The sequence below is a fragment of the Carlito syrichta genome, unplaced genomic scaffold (genome assembly GCF_000164805.1).
Source record: "Carlito syrichta isolate Samal-C Ts95f unplaced genomic scaffold, Tarsius_syrichta-2.0.1 Scaffold302305, whole genome shotgun sequence".
In the NCBI taxonomy this organism is placed as follows: domain Eukaryota; kingdom Metazoa; phylum Chordata; class Mammalia; order Primates; family Tarsiidae; genus Carlito; species Carlito syrichta.
In genome coordinates, this window is record NW_007246401.1 from 148,900 (window position 1) to 164,483 (window position 15,584).

The 15,584-nt window shown below is 46.8% G+C and overlaps 1 protein-coding gene across 1 annotated transcript in view; it reads left to right on the forward strand.

Moving 5' to 3' along the window:
* SRGAP1 (SLIT-ROBO Rho GTPase activating protein 1) overlaps positions 1-15,584 on the forward strand; it is an 86,840-nt gene that overhangs the window by 29,374 nt on the left and 41,882 nt on the right. Inside the window, exons 6-10 of the mRNA XM_021711460.1 lie at positions 1,193-1,220; positions 5,208-5,310; positions 11,005-11,065; positions 11,858-11,935; positions 13,967-14,101. Of these exons, the coding sequence (XP_021567135.1) occupies positions 1,193-1,220; positions 5,208-5,310; positions 11,005-11,065; positions 11,858-11,935; positions 13,967-14,101 (405 nt within the window). The remainder of the gene's footprint in view (positions 1-1,192; positions 1,221-5,207; positions 5,311-11,004; positions 11,066-11,857; positions 11,936-13,966; positions 14,102-15,584) is intronic.

The following is a 15,584-nucleotide window of genomic DNA, read 5'->3' on the forward strand; positions in this document are numbered from 1 at the left end:
GGCACTGCAGCGTGCCTCTTCTCTGCCAGCTCTGTTTCCAAGCTGTTTCGGGACCAGCTGATCATTTTGCAGACAAACCAGTTGAACAGTTCAGCTCTCCCACATCCCTTCCCACCGCACCACCTTACAACATAAGAACAGACGGCAGCCAACAGGCATAGGCAAACCTGAACTTCATGCAGACTATGGGAGCCCCACAGAAATGCAGACCCACCATTTAAGGCAAGCCAAGAGACCCAGCGATATGGGAAGAATCTCGTGCCATGATGGGCAAAGAAGGCTTCAGAAGGCTTTTAGCTTACAAGTTGGCCGAATGTTGTACATTTTTTTTTTAGTTGGAATCTCTCTTCATCGCCCATGCTGAAGGGCAGTGGCATGCTCACAACCACTCCAGCATCCACCTGCAGGGCTCCAGTGATCCTTCTGCCTCAGCCTTCCAAGTAGCTGGAACTACAGGCATGCCCCCTACCACACCCAGCTAATTTTTTGATTTATTGTAGAGACAGGGTCTCACTGTGTTGCCCGGGCTGGTCTCGAACCCACAGGCTCAGGCAGTCCACTCGCCTCGGCATCCCAAAGTGCTGGGATGACAGGCTGAGCCACCGAGCCCAGCCGTGTTGTACAATTTAATATCCTAATACTCTAGTGTCGGTCAATGTCATTTCTGATTACAGAATACAGCTTCCCTCCAGTCCCCTGACTTCCTAGTACAGAAAGAATACCAGTTGAGTCTAAGGGACTGAGTTCTTCCAACACCATGTGAGTTGGAGACTGAGTTCTTCCAACACCATGTGACCTTCTCCCTCTCCCCTGCAAGTGTCAGCCAGCACAGAGGGAATCATGTGCAAATCTTGGATAAGTTTTATTTGTGTTTCATCTCTGGACTTACAGTTATGATCAAGGAGCTATTTCTTATGTGTTTAAAAAAGAAAAACCCCTGTCTCAAATTGCCAAGTGAAACATGTTTCTCAATTATATAGACTGTCTTAAATTTTACACATAGATCCTGTGAAACGTTTACTTTGAATTATGTGTCTGTCTTTGTCTGCTGTCCTCGTGTTTTCCACCATAAGATATGGGAGTTCTTATAACTCAGCATTTTAAAACAAGGGACAGAGGAAATGAAAAATGACCAAATACATTCCACGATTCCATCCAACTTACTTCATTTAATTTTTTTTCCCCCTTGCAGGTCATAGAGCTGAATACATGACAACGAGGTAAGACAATATTTTATGATAACTTATCGTATCTCTCACTTGCTTTTCTCTGTAACCAGAAGCAACTATTTCAGTGCTGCAAGAATGAACATTCTTTGTTAATGAACACGGGAGAGAGTTTTGGCTTGACACAAAGTAGCAACATGAAATGTTTGGGTTTCTCACAAGACCAAATCTACTGGACTGAGCCAAGGGCTTCCCAGTGGAATTAAAGTTCTTTAATAAGCAGAGGCAGACCTGGCTCAGTGGCTCAGCCTGTCATCCCAGCACTTTGGGAGGCCAAGGCGAGTAGATTGTCTGAGCCTGAGAGTTCGAGACCAACCCAGGCAACTTGGTGAGACCTCATCTCTACAATAAATCAAAAATGAGCCGGGCATGGTAGCACTTGCTTGTAGTTCCAGTTACTTGGAAGGCCAAGATGGGAGGATCGCTGGAGCTCAGCAGGTTGACGCTGGGGTGGTCGTGAGCATGCCTCTGCCCTCTAGCCTGGGCGACAGAGTGAGACTCCAACTCAAAAAAAAAAATAGAAAGAAAAGCAGAAGCAGTGGCAGAGACTTATGTGAACAGGACTGGCTCACCTTATCCAAACACTTTAAGTTTTTAGAAATAATCTGAGAAGATTTTTGATTTGATCGTTTCATTAAAAAGCAACGTGATGTTTATATCTACTGAATTAGTAAGTAGAGAAGACGATTATTTTCTGTTCCTGTGTTCCCTTAGTCATATAAAAATTCAAGCTACATTCAATGTCCTTAGGATTTTAATTCTTTCTCTTCACTTTTTTCACTTGCTTTAAAAGTTTAACTTTGAACATCGACACCCATAGTGTGCTTTCTTCGTTCCTGGAAGGGTTTGGAAGCCACTGTGGCGATAGAGAAGCCATTTTGGTAGCAGATTCTGATTTGGGTTGGGGAAAGTTTTATTTTTCCATGTCACCATTTGTGCCGCAGCGGTAAATGGTTCTAATTAACACGGCAAGAGTTTGCACTTGTCAAAATTGCGTTCTCTTCGAGGTAAGAGGTGTTTAGAATGCTGGTGTGGCTGTTGGAATCCTTGGCAAGTTCATTTTCAAAGTCCTATCATGTTACTTCAGGGCATTTTATTCATAAGGAAGCCCCTCTTACTTCCAAGTGAGCCAGCTAAAAACATACAGGAGCTAGCTTTTCGAAACAAAAGAAAAAAAATAATAACTAAGGTTTTTCTTTACCATGTCCATGAAAAAGAAGACAATTACCTCTGGCCCAGTAATAGGCAACATGTAACAATTTTTTCCCACATACAGTATCTCTTTGCTGTAACAATTATTTTGTCTCTTGTTTCAAAATTATAATTAATGTAAGGCACTTCAAAAAATATTTTTTTCAAAAAGAAGGTATGCCAGTATATCAATCTGTGATGAGAACTGTCATTGACTGATGGGCTAGATCTTGACATTGACCTGACCAGCAGTACCTCTCTCGCGTTGGATGTCCTCCGTAGGAAACCCAGTTCCTGGGAAGTGGCATGGTAGGCACATAGCCTGTGTGAGTCACACAGCTGGCGCTTGGATCAGCCCTGGCACTGGCCACCAGACAAGGGAATGGTGCCGCCAGGATCATGGTGCCCCAGGGATCATGGTGCCCCAGGCTGCCTGACAACTCGCCCCCGCCACAGAAATCACTCTGGCACTCAGGCAGTGACTTTAATGCTGGGTTCCTCTCACAACTTTTGTTGATTCACATTTATCTCAAGTTTTAGAACCTTCGGAAGAGGCCACTTTCAGGCCTTTGGTGAAGGACTCAAAGGATGCCCCTCTGTTCACCCAGGCCAGGGGCTCCCATGCATCTCCCAGTCATGCAGGGACAATTATTCTATGCCACTAGAGTCTGTGGCTTTCTCCACGAATCAGTGGTCACACCAACTGCTCCCCTCAACTCTGGATACCATCGGATGTGGGGCATTGTTGGAGTGCGTGGTGATAGCCATGTTTCTGCTCTCTATATTTAATGCTCTGATATCTTGGGGCCTCGCTGACCCTGAAGGGTGACCCCTTGGGGGTTCACCAGCTCCGAGAGATGGAAAGAAAGAGCTTGCAGGCACACCCTTTGCACACAAGCCAGCTGGTCAGGGTACACATCCCAGCACCGCCTTTGTCAGGGCTCACACTCAGGGCCACTTCTCCCCTCCCCTGCCACCTAGGGCCAGGTACAGGCAGCTAGGGGAACCCCTCCACCCCAAAGCCCACCAAAATTACTCAAACGAGTGCATTTCGAGCCTGCCTGCCCTGCCTCTCCACACCTGAGGGGGGACCCAGCAGATGTGAGGGTGCTTGCATGGATGAATGATGCTGTAGCCGAAAATGTTTTATCTGATTTCTAACCTGGAGATCTCTCTGAGTCCTGGTTTTTGTGACGCGTTGTGTCTTACTGTGTGACTAATAAACCAAACAACAAGAGCCCCGGTTTGTGACATTTGCCCAAATCGCTCGTGATGCCCCTTGGTGACTGGGAATTTCTTCCTGTGGGAACCACAACGAAGGCTCCCTCTGCTCCCGACCATCCCTGGTGCTTCCCCCGTGACCTCACCCATGGCAGGGCGCACTCCTCCTCTTGGGAACTGTGAGTAATAAACCATCTTCTCAAGGGCCCGATCTGTTGGCCTCACCATACCTGAATAAGGATGTGATCCACATCTTAAAACACTCATAAAATAAAAGAGTGAATGAGGACGCATGGGTAAACCCTTGGGTGATCCGTTGTTTTGTTTTGTTATGCCTACCAGACTCTTTTCCCCGTGCATGGCACAGAATTCAGTGTATAAAAGTGATAGCGATTTTGGGATTTCAGTTATGGCAAGACATGATGCGCTGCCTGCTAGAGGCTTCCATATTGCTTCTAGATCCTTGCAAAGGCTCCTTTCAGCTTCAAGCACCACAGGTCTTCAGTTGCCGCTTGCTGTACTCCCCACGGGCCACGTGAGCCCATCTGCTGGGAGAGCCTTAGAATTTAGCGGTGGGAGGCCGCATCTCGATGTGGTAATATCTCAGGAAGCTGGCCCGGTTTGCACATCAACTCTTGGGATTTGGTGTCTAAGCTGGACTTCCTGTCCATAAGCGAAAGGAACTAGACAGGTGATCTTTCCTAGAGAGTCTGCAGTCTGAGGCAGACCTTGACCTAATTTCCAAATGGTGTCATCCTCGTAGATGCCTTGCCATCAAGGATCTTGAACTGGAACATCGAGAGAGGCTCTGGGTCTTCCACTTAGCACAGAGGTGGACCGTGAAGTCAGGGAGTCCTGGCCCTCTTCCCACCGATGGGAGAGAGTGGAAGATCTTCCCTCTCTGCAATTACAATGCAAGTTGATGGGCGGTTTCTAAACATAGTACACAGCACACAGATGTGTCCATGTCTGAGAGACTGGCGTGTCTACCAAGACAAACACACAGACCCAAGAGGAAGAGTCCCGGCCAGCATAAATAGGGCACTGGTGTGCTCTGCAATTAGTTAGGTGGCTGGATAGCTTTGCTAAAGAAATAATAGCCCTGGCAGCCTGTGCCCCTGAGATCAGAAACAGCATTAGAACCAAACTCTTATTTTCTCACTTGTGACCCAAACAGATGTGATATTACTTGCACTGAAGCATTCTGTGGTAACTAAAAATATTCCGTCTAACTTCTAATCTGAGGACCTACCCAGGCCCTACATTTTAGGATTGGTTGTGCTTTGCTGTGTGATTCATAAACCAAATAATGAGAACAAAACATTTGGCCCAATAGCTCACAATGCCATTTGATCATGCTTCTCATTTTTAAACAAATGTCCGCTTCCACATACAGGAAAACAGCTGGTGTGTTTTTGAGACATACCTAAGAGTCAATAAATGGGAATGGGGGAGGTGGTGGGGAAGGAACCCAGGACTCCAACGTGTTGTAATTTTGATGTGACCTGTGGGTGTTTCATTTACTGTTTGATTTCTGTCGTGCTCAGTAATTATATTCCCTTCCCGTAGGCCTCCAAATGTTCCCCCTAAGCCCCAGAAACACAGGAAGTCCAGACCCCGCTCACAGTATAATGCTAAGTTGTTTAATGGGGATTTGGAAACATTCGTCAAGGTACTGGCTCCAGCCATCTGGGTGGCTGGTCTCCACGCGTCTTCCTATAATGGTCTCCGCCTCTCGTGAAAAGAGGCAGGTCATTATGTCCAAGTCTGTCTTGGGGCTCTTTGCTTTCCCAGAGAAAAATCAATATAATATTTCCTGAAGTCAGAGAGGAAAGAATATTTGGGTTGATGAGACAAAAGTGGGTGCTGTTATGTGGGCAAAAGAAAAAGCCCTATTTCTTTATTTTTTAAGGCCACAGTTTATACCCCAAAGAAAGGGGGAAAGGTCAATCTGATCAAATGTTTCATTTCTATTTGCACGAATGAGATAGCACAAAATCTCGGTGTAAAGTCCATCTGTGAAGCCACCCCGCAGCCCCGCGGGGAGTGAGCTTTCCTGTGACTTAAGGAAATCATTATATTGGACAAATTGTGAGACCCTGTGGCCTGTGTCTTGAATCTCTGCCGTGTTTACTCTCCGTCTTCTTTTTCACCCTCTATTTCTGGTAATGCTTCTAGCCGAGGACGAAGGAACTCGCACACGAGACACCAGGTATAGTCTAGAGGGTTCTGGGGACACCGCCCCTCACTGTCCGTGTCACTTCCAAGTCATGCTCATGCTCGGCTTCCATGAGACTCGTAAGGTCTTTAAAAGCAAAATGTTTGCCGTTGGAAGTTAGGCAGGTTCAGGAAGAGGCCTTTCTCAGAAGCTACAGAAATCGAACACGTGTGTAGAGACTTAACCCTCTCTGGGAAACATGGATGAATTAAACTCTGAGTTCCCACAGTATGTGTTTGGCAAACATCTCAAATTTGAACCCGGGGCTTTTGGGAAGGAAAGTTCGTGGGTGATACCAAATACACATTGAATCCTGGATTAGGGACCCCGGGGTAAATCACACCAGAAAGAAGAGGGCTCTCTTTGTCCTTCGCCACTCTCATTTGATGTCATGGGCTGCGGCATTGCTGAAGACTAGATTTATGTGAGGAGCCACATCGTTCATAACCTCCCTGAATGACATGTTACAGACATCTTGCTTTCTTTAAAAGTAGATCTGTTTATTGAATCGTTAAAAAATAAATGTCCTTGCACACATGGTATCTATGTGGACAGACACGGGCAGGCATACGTGCATCTGTGGAGATATAAAATCTCTGGCAGTCTTACACATGAGCCTTAAACATGAGGAATTAAGTGACAAGCCACTGGGCCACTCGAATAGCGTCCCAAATCCACTGCCTGAAGCCTTAAGACCAGAAGAGCTGTACGGGCTCTAATTTAATAGACAATTATTGTCCAGTGTGGTTACCTAGTGCCCCAGCCCCTGGCCTCCCAGCAGGGGCAAAATAGATGGAGAGAGAGGATGGACAAATGAGAGCCATGAGACGAAGCCAGGTGGAGAGAAGAACAGAGACACCCCCAGGCGCACACATGGGTTCTGTTCTGTTTGCTAACACCGTGTGAGTGTGGCTGCTGTAGGTGACAGGGAATCACGTGTCACAGTCTTAAAAAGTTTTAAGCCAGGCGTGGTGGCCCACGCCTGTCATCCCATCACTTTGGGAGGCCTATGCAAGAGGATTGCCTGAGCCCAGGGGTTCGAGACCAGCCTGGGCAACTTGGCGAGACCTCGTCTCCGCAATAAATCAAAAAATTAGCCGGGTGTGGTGGCCCATGCCTGTGGTTCCAACTACTTGGAAGGCTGAGGTGGAAGGATCGCCTGAGCCCAGCGGATTGGGGCTGCAGTGACCTTGAGCGTGCCACTGTACTCCAACTGGGTGACAGAGTGAGACCCTGGCTCCAGAAAAAAAAAGTTTTTGCTAAGAACAGTTGAAGGAAACCAGACGAAGGGACTCAGAAATAAGCCAGTGATTGTGGAGAATTCATATGCATGCTCCTCCACCTTGAAGAAGCTTTGGTGACAGTCGTGAGCCAGAAGGCGCCTTCTGCCAAGCGCTTGGCCAGTGGAGGGCTCCCCAATGTCACTGTGAGTCGGCAAGAGCAAAGGCCTTCCTCCTCTTTTTCCCACCAGGAAACAGAGGCACAGAGAGATTTATTTAAATGGTAGATGGAATGCCACTCATAGTTTGACTTTTTGTGAGATATTTTCTACCCAAGCATCTGGCATTCATGAAATTAAATCAGCACACTCTCCGGCCACACAGTGCAGTAGCTCACACCTGTGAACCCAGCACTTTGGGAGGCTGAGGCAGGAGGACTGCTTGAGCCTAGGAGTTCAAGACCAGCCTGGGCAACACAGCAAAACCCCGTCTCTTAAAAAAAAATAGATTAGCTGGGCATGGTGGTGCATGCGTGTAGTTCCGGCTACTTGGGAGGCTGAGGCAGGAGGACTGCTTGAGTCTAGGAGTTCAAGATCAACCTGGGCAACACAGTAAGACTCCATCTCTTCAAAAAATAAACAGACTAGCTGGGCATGGTGGTGCACGCATGCAGTCCCGGCTACTTGGGAGGCTGAGGCAAGAGGATCACCTGAGCCCAGGAGGTCGAGGCTGCAGTGAGCCGTGATTGTGCCACTGCACTCCAGCCTGGGTGATAGAGTGAGACCCCAACTCAAAAAACAAAAACACACACTCTCATTGCCTTTTGACTACAGAATTCATATCTCTGAAGGAAATACTGATAATAACTAAAAGATTGTCAGTCACCTAAGTAAATGTAAAGACTTTTTTTTTTAATAAGGAAGCCTACGACTTTCTTAAAATTTAGAACTTGCTTAGTGCAAACATTTTCCTTTTAATAACCTTTTATTCTTTGTTTCTCTTTTTGTTTTAATCCTAAATTCAGCAGAGGTGTAAACTAATAATTCTTTACTACTTATGTTTAAATGTTTGTTGCTTTTAGACGACAGTGTTACATGAATTGTTCACATAATGATTACCTCCCCTAGACACAGCTTGTGCCTTAAAGAAAAACCCTCACATATTCAATAAGTTCTGATGTAATTATATTGCTGTTCTTGAGCCCACTAGTCCACACCAAAACGTTTTTATTCTTAAGACTCTTCTTTAAGAAATTAATACAATGTATGCTCCTAAAGCAGATTAACTAATTAGAGAAACTTAATACAGCCTCCAGAAGTAATTGAGCCATTTGCTGGTTTATACACTGATTAGACTGTCTTAAAGCTTAAAATAAAACTATTCCTTAAGACGTGTATTACCCATTCGGGGAATAGTAAAGCGTTTAAATTGTTGAATTTGCTTGTTCCCAACCCTTCCCCCCGCTGCTTAATGGAAAGGTTGGTGGATTGCGGATTGTCCTAATATATTAAGACAACCAAGTTCTTCTTGGGTTTCAGAATAAAATTCCTCACGAATGAATACCTGCTGGCAGCTAATCATGTTTGAGCCCCACAGTTTTTTGGGGTTTTTTTCACATCTAATTCTTGAGAGAGCAGAGTCTTAAAAGTTCATAAAAGATATCCCAGTCAGTAACCTTCCATGACTCACGGAGTGCTTGGCATTGACACATACTTTACTGTGATCTCAGCCCCTCCTTCATCTCATCTGCCATCCTAGACACGTTCTAAAGCATTTCCAGAATTTACGTTTGCTCAGTAGAGGGCAGTGACTGTTTCCCAAGATGTGGGGGGAAAGGCCAAAAAATGAAGAATGAAAAAAAAATGAAGAATGAGAGCTAATGGAATGCACATCGGTGCGATTTTTTTTCTTACTCCTTAGAAGACGCGAAAAAAAACCAGTGAAAAATGTCTAAGGATGAGTAAGTTCTGATGCAAACCAAGTCAATGCATGACACATTTTAATTATCTGCAAAATAATGCTCCTCTCATGCTTCTACATACATGGAAGCTCTTTTATACCTGTCGTCATTGGCTGGGCGTGGTAGCTCACACCTGTAATCCAAGGACTCTGGGAGGCCAAGGCGAGGATCACTTGAGGCTAAGAGTTGAAGACCAGCCTGGGCAACATAGCGAGACCTCCATCTCTATGAAAAATAGTTTAGAAATTAGCCGGACATAGTGGCGTGTGCCTGTAATCACGGCTACTCAGGAGACTGAGGCAGGAGGATCACTAGAGCCCAAGAGATCATGGCTGTAGTGAGCCATGATTGTGCCACTGCAATCCGGCCTGGACAACAGAGCCAGACCTGGTCCCTAAAAAAAGAAAAATAAGCCAGACGCGGTGGTTCACGCCTATAATCCTAGCACTTTGGGAGGCCGAGGCGAGAGGATTGCCTGATCTCAGGGGTTCAAGACCAGCCTGGACAACTTGGTGAAACCGCATCTCTACAATAAAAAAAAAAATGAGCTGGGCATGGTGGCGTGCGCCTGTAGTTCCAGCTACTTGGAAGGATCGCCAGAGCCCAGCAGGTCGAGGCTGCGGTGACCGTAAGCGTGCCACTGCACTCCAGCCTGGGCAACAGAGTGAGACTTCAGATCAAAAAAAGAAAAAAAATATATATTAGTATTAAATATTATTATCTTGGGGAGGACCCAAAAAAACCAGAATCACCTTGTGGAGGGTGGGCCCCTGGTGTACAGGCTTCTCTACTAGGTGAGTGTTCTCAGCATCCATGTACCAGCTAGCGTTGTTGTGAGAGGCTGAGTTCGGCTTCAGTGCATTTTGGGGAGGGGGCTGTTTTGGGTTTTTTTATGTATATTTTTCTTTGCCCATTTTCCAATTTATTTGAGGCCTCATTCATACAAAGAGTAAGTTGCAACGTATTGTTAAAAAAATCAGGATCGAAGGAAAAGGAAACCACAGGTAACTCTGTGGAGGTCATCCCTGGAGATTTCCCCAGCTCTGATTCTCTTCCTCAAAGCTACACATTTGCCCATTTCACGATGGGCGACTGATGAGTGCAGCTGCCCACCCCACACGGAGCGTTCAGCCGTTTTTAGCCAGGCACGGCACGACCCCCGTGCCCCACCCTCCCTAGTCATCCGATCTCACCCCACGTGACTTTCCTTGTTTCCCGGGATGAAAAAAGTCCCCACAGGGAAACATTTTGCCAATGTGGAAGAGGCGAAACCAAAAACAGCAGAAGCACTCAAAAGGCATCCAAACAGATGCATTCAAAAACTGTTCTGAGCAGTGGGAAAAAGCATCCCCCTAGGTGCATTGCATGCAACAGTAAGACTTTTTGAAGGTGACTGAGGTTTAAACATGTAAGAATAATGCGTCATTTTTTATCACTCAATTCCGGGTTTTTGGAGGCCCCCTCCCAGACCATAAGTAAAACTCTCATCACCTAGGCAGTGGACTTTCATGGATACAGCAGAGAATCCTGAGATGGCCGGGAGGTCGTCTTCCATGATGAGAACCACCAACCCTTCCTAAGATGCTACGGTTATAAATACGCAGGGTTATCTTTAAGTGCATTCAAGACTGACCACTTGTATACCTACGGTTTCCCAAAAGATGAGTTGGTCATTTTGGCAGGAGAGCCGAAAGACAAGTAAAAGAGACAAACTGGCCTCTGACATCTCCAGGCGCCACAGAATTGCCTTTCGAGTATTTAACCTGGTTTGCTCCAGAACTGAAATCCCCCTTCATTTAAAGATAAATAATTTCAACTCCTTTTTTGGCCTTGGGCAAGACTTGAGAGGGGGTGGGCTGGGAAACGGTCACCGACAAGGGTAAAAACTCACTCTAGGCTGTGGCTTTGTTAAGAGGTGGGGCATGTGCTTTTCCCTAGAGGCTCACTGGCTTCCCTCTCTTTATCCAGGACTCAGGACAGGTGATCCCCCTCATCGTGGAGAGCTGCATTCGGTTCATCAACCTCTATGGTAAGTCATCAGCTACAGGACTCGTAGATGAGAAGAATCACTGGAAAGTGTTTCAGTAAATATATTTGCCTCTAAAAAAAATTTTTTTTAATATTATTTTTTATTTATTTATTTATTTATTTATTTATTTTGAGTTGGAGTCTCACTCGGTCGCCCAGACTGGAGTGCAGTGGCCGCTCCCAGCCACCGCAGCCTCGACCTGCTGGGCTCTGGCGATCCTTCCTCCTCAGCCTTCTGAGTAGCCGGAATTACAGGCATGTGCTGCCACGCCCGGCTGATTTTTTGATTTATTGTAGAGATGAGGTCTCACTGCCCAGGCGGGTCTCGAACCCGCGGCTCAGGCAATCCACTCACCTCAGCCTCCCAAAGGCGCGGGATTATAGGCTGAGCCACTGAGCCCGGTTTAATACTATTTTTAATTAGGGTCTCACTCTGTTGCCCAGGCTACATTGCAGTGGTACAATCATGGTTCCCTGCAGCCTTCAACTCCTGGGCTCAATCCATCCTTCTACCCCAGCCTCCCGTGTAGCTGGGACTACAGGCGCATGCCACCATACCAGGCTAATTTTTAAGATTTTTTTGTAAAACTGAAGCCTTGCTCTGTTGCCCAGGCTAGTCTTAAATTCCTGGGTTCAAGCAGTTCTCCTGCCTCAGCCTCCCAAAGTGCTGGGATTCCAGGCGTGAACCATGACGCCCGGCCCTGTACCTTTCTGCTTAACTCTTACTTCCTGGGGAAGGGTGTCTGGAATCCACACTGAGGTTGCTCACCCCCCTCCTGTCTGTTTTCTTTAGGTCTTCAGCATCAGGGGATTTTCAGAGTGTCGGGTTCCCAGGTGGAAGTCAATGATATAAAAAATTCATTTGAGAGAGGTAATGGCATGTCTTTAGCAGCTCTGGGCGGGAGTGGCAGCCTCACCCCATGTCTCCCCAAATCCTTTCTCTTTGCATCACTTCATGGCGGCAGCTGAGGTCAGAGTCTGTTCAGAATAGCTGAGAAATGAGGCCAGAGTCACGAATCTGTGTTAGGAAAGGTGGGAAATCACAGGCGCTTTGCTTCCTGGGCAAGGTCTCTCATTGACCCCCAGCCGCACATGTCAGATGTGGGACCCGAAAGACTTCCAGGAGTGTGGCCGGGGTGGCCCTGGGCTAGACCCAGGCCAGGGAGACAGCCCCGCCTGGTGACCCAGCTGGCCCGTTGGTTGGAAGCTCTTCGTCTCATTCCCAGCCCCAGACTCCTGCCCCGTGACCCCTATTGGTGCCCGGCTCTTCGTAACTGGTTGTCACCAAGTTCTGTGACACTGTTCATCAGCATGTTACAATGAGCAAAAAGCGCGCGTTTCAGCATCTGGCAGACCGCAAAGCAAACCAGACCCTCGTTTACAAATCATGTGATCTGCACCCAGTGACTCGGGTCTTATCTGGCCTCAGTTTCCTCCTCTGCAAAACAGCAGGAATGTTGTGAGGACTCCGCGGACCCCTCGAGAATGCCTTACTCTTTGCCAAGCGCTCCTGGCTCTCACTGCTGTCCGAGTGTGGTGCTTTCCTCGACTCGGAGGTCATGGGGAGGACACAGGGTGGGCATCCCGTGGAGACAGAGCCTCTGCCCTCCTGGCCCTCTGTCTTATTCCCCCAGCTGAGCCGTGGCACAGAGCCCTGGAACGTTGGAAGCCTTGACTGAAGAGGCAGACGGGGCCGTGTTGGTTTTTCCTGGTCTAAGCTCTCTCTCTGACCGCCATGATGCGGAACAGCCCCCCAACAGCAACCTGGGCGCCAGGTCACTCATGGTGACCGCATTCCGGATGACAAGCTGAAATGCGGGACAGTCTCGCTCCTGACCCAACCACCAGAGACAACATGCACCGCTGTTTTTCCTTGGAAATTCCCCTGGTGTTGATTATTTGTTTGTGATCTGTTCAAGTGAGGCTTTCTCACAGTGGGCAAACAATAATAATAATAATACTCTGGAAAATTCATATTCAGTGATTTTCTGCCTGAGAGCAGTGAAAAAGAAAGAACGGGTCCCTGAAAATAAATTGCTCCAAGAGACAAAACATCTGTTAGAATGCAGGGCACACTACCTGAGAACATTTCCCTTTTCAAAGGGAAAAGTAGACCCGTGAACCAAAAAATGGAGTTTGACTTAAGGCTGCAGGTTCTGTTGAATTTCTGAAGGATCTTATCTCCATGTAATTCTCAGGGAGGTGGACTAGGCAGACTGCTTACCATAAAGAACAATAGAACTTGATATTTGTGATGTGTTTTTAAAGTGTTCACTTTTTATACAAACTCCTTGGTAATATGAAGGGCATGTTTCCAAGCTCCTCTGTCTAATGTCAGAATCTCCCATGGTCCAAGACAGCTTCCAGTGTGCTATGAACACCCCAAGCCACCTTGGCAAGCACGCTCTTATTTAATTGTAGGTGTTTTACAATTAGATGGGGCCTGTCATACTTCTGATCAATTCTGCTGACCCACATGGCCTAGCCAGACAGAACTGCAGCGAGTCATTTTCTCTGTAGGATAAGAAACACAGGATGTAGTATTTGAGTTCATCTCAAACTAAGATTACAGATTTCAGCTTTCTAAAAAAAAAGTTGGACAAAATTAAAAGTCCCACAATATTTTATTTTAAGGTTTGGGTCACTTGTAAGGGGTTATTTGGCAGTGTTAGATTTTTTTAAAAGCTTTATTTTAGCCAGCTATTTTTAGGTAAATCATGGGGTGGCATGTCTAAACCAATTATTTTAATTTTAGTACCATATAATCTTTTACAAAGTGTAATTAAAAGATGCAAGTATATATAGCAGTGTGTGTGTGTGTGTGTAGAAACATATTTTTGACCAGAGAGGGAGAAAAAAAGCACTGTACATATATCAATTTTTTTCTTGTTTTTTTTTTTAGGTGAAAATCCTTTGGCCGATGACCAGAGTAACCATGATATTAACTCAGTTGCTGGCGTTCTGAAGCTCTATTTCCGTGGGCTGGAAAACCCCCTCTTTCCTAAGGAAAGATTTAATGATCTGATTTCTTGTATCAGTAAGTGGACCTTTTTTTACTCTTTGCTCCCCAGAATTGTTTCACTGACCAACTTCTTGGAAGAGGCTGCAGCCCCATGCACACCCTCACCCACCATGACCACCAACTTTCCGAGAGCATTTGTGCTCTCTGTGGATCTGGCATGGGTGAGCCTCTCAGCTGTGACTCTGGCCTCCGCGGCTGGGTTTCCCTCCTGAAAATCCCAGGCTGCAGGGGGCCAGGGGGCCAGGGGCTTCCTACTCATGGCCGGAAAAAGGCAGAAAGGCAGGAGCCCAGTGCCTGAGGAAGGGGAGAAGACTGTGAGCAGGGAGGGGAATGTAACCTTTCTGTGGCTTTTGGTCCCTGGTTCTCTCAACTAATTTTCGCAGTGGGAGAATTTATCCATCTTTGGATGTTGTTTCAAAAAATAAAGTAGGTAGGGTGTGGTGGCTCATACCTGTAATCCCAGCACTTTGGGAGGCTGAGGTGGGAGGATCGCTTGAGCCTAGGAGTTTGAAACCAGCCTGGGCAACATAGTGAGACCTCGTCTCTACAAAAAAATTTAAAAATTAGCCAGGCATGGTGATGTGAGCCTGTAGACCCAGCTCCTCGGGAGGCTGAGCCAGAAGGATCGCTGAGCTCAGGAGGTTGAGGCTGCGGTGAGCCGTGCCACTGCATTCCAGCCTGGGTAACAGAGTGAGGCTCCAATTCAAAAAAGAAAAAAATAAATAAGTGGCTCAGCCTGTAATCCCAGCACTTTGGGAGGTCAAGGCGAGTGGATTGCCTGAGCCCACGGGTTGGAGACCCACCCGGGCAACTTGGTGAGACTTCATCTCTACAATAAATAAAAAATTAGCTGGGTGTGGTAGTGTGCGCCTGTAGTTCCAGCTACTTGGAAGGCTGAGGCGGAAGTCACTGGAGCCCAACAGGGCGCGGCTGTGGTGGCCGGGAGCGTGCCACTGCCCTCCAGTGCTGTAATCCCAGCACTTTGGGAGGCTGAGGTAGGAGAATCATTTAAGCCCAGGAGTTGGAAACCAGCCTGGGCAACATAGTGAGCGACAGAATGAGACACAAACTCAATAGATAAATAAGTAATAAATAAATAAAGACTAAGGTAAAATGAGACCCAAGATCATTATTTTGGTGCAGGAACACCAGGCGGTGATGGTCCGCAAGCAGGCATCCCACGCTGATGGGCGGAGTTGCTGTGGGGTCGTGTGTGACATGGTATGAAACTGATCATCGTCAGCAAAGCCAGAGCATCGCTGTTTGCTTCCGTGGGGGCTTTGGACACTACACAGACAAGGTGCAAATAATGGTCCAGGAATTAGTTACCAATCGCAGCCAGGGTCCATGTATCTGAAACAGCATTGCCCCTCAAATCCATGTTGCTAGGCAAAGGCCAGAACTGAACTCAGCCAGGCTTCCTAAGAATCAGACTTTATCCTTTTTTTTTTTTTTTTGAGTTGGAGTCTCCCTCTGTCGCCCAGACTGGAGTGCAGTG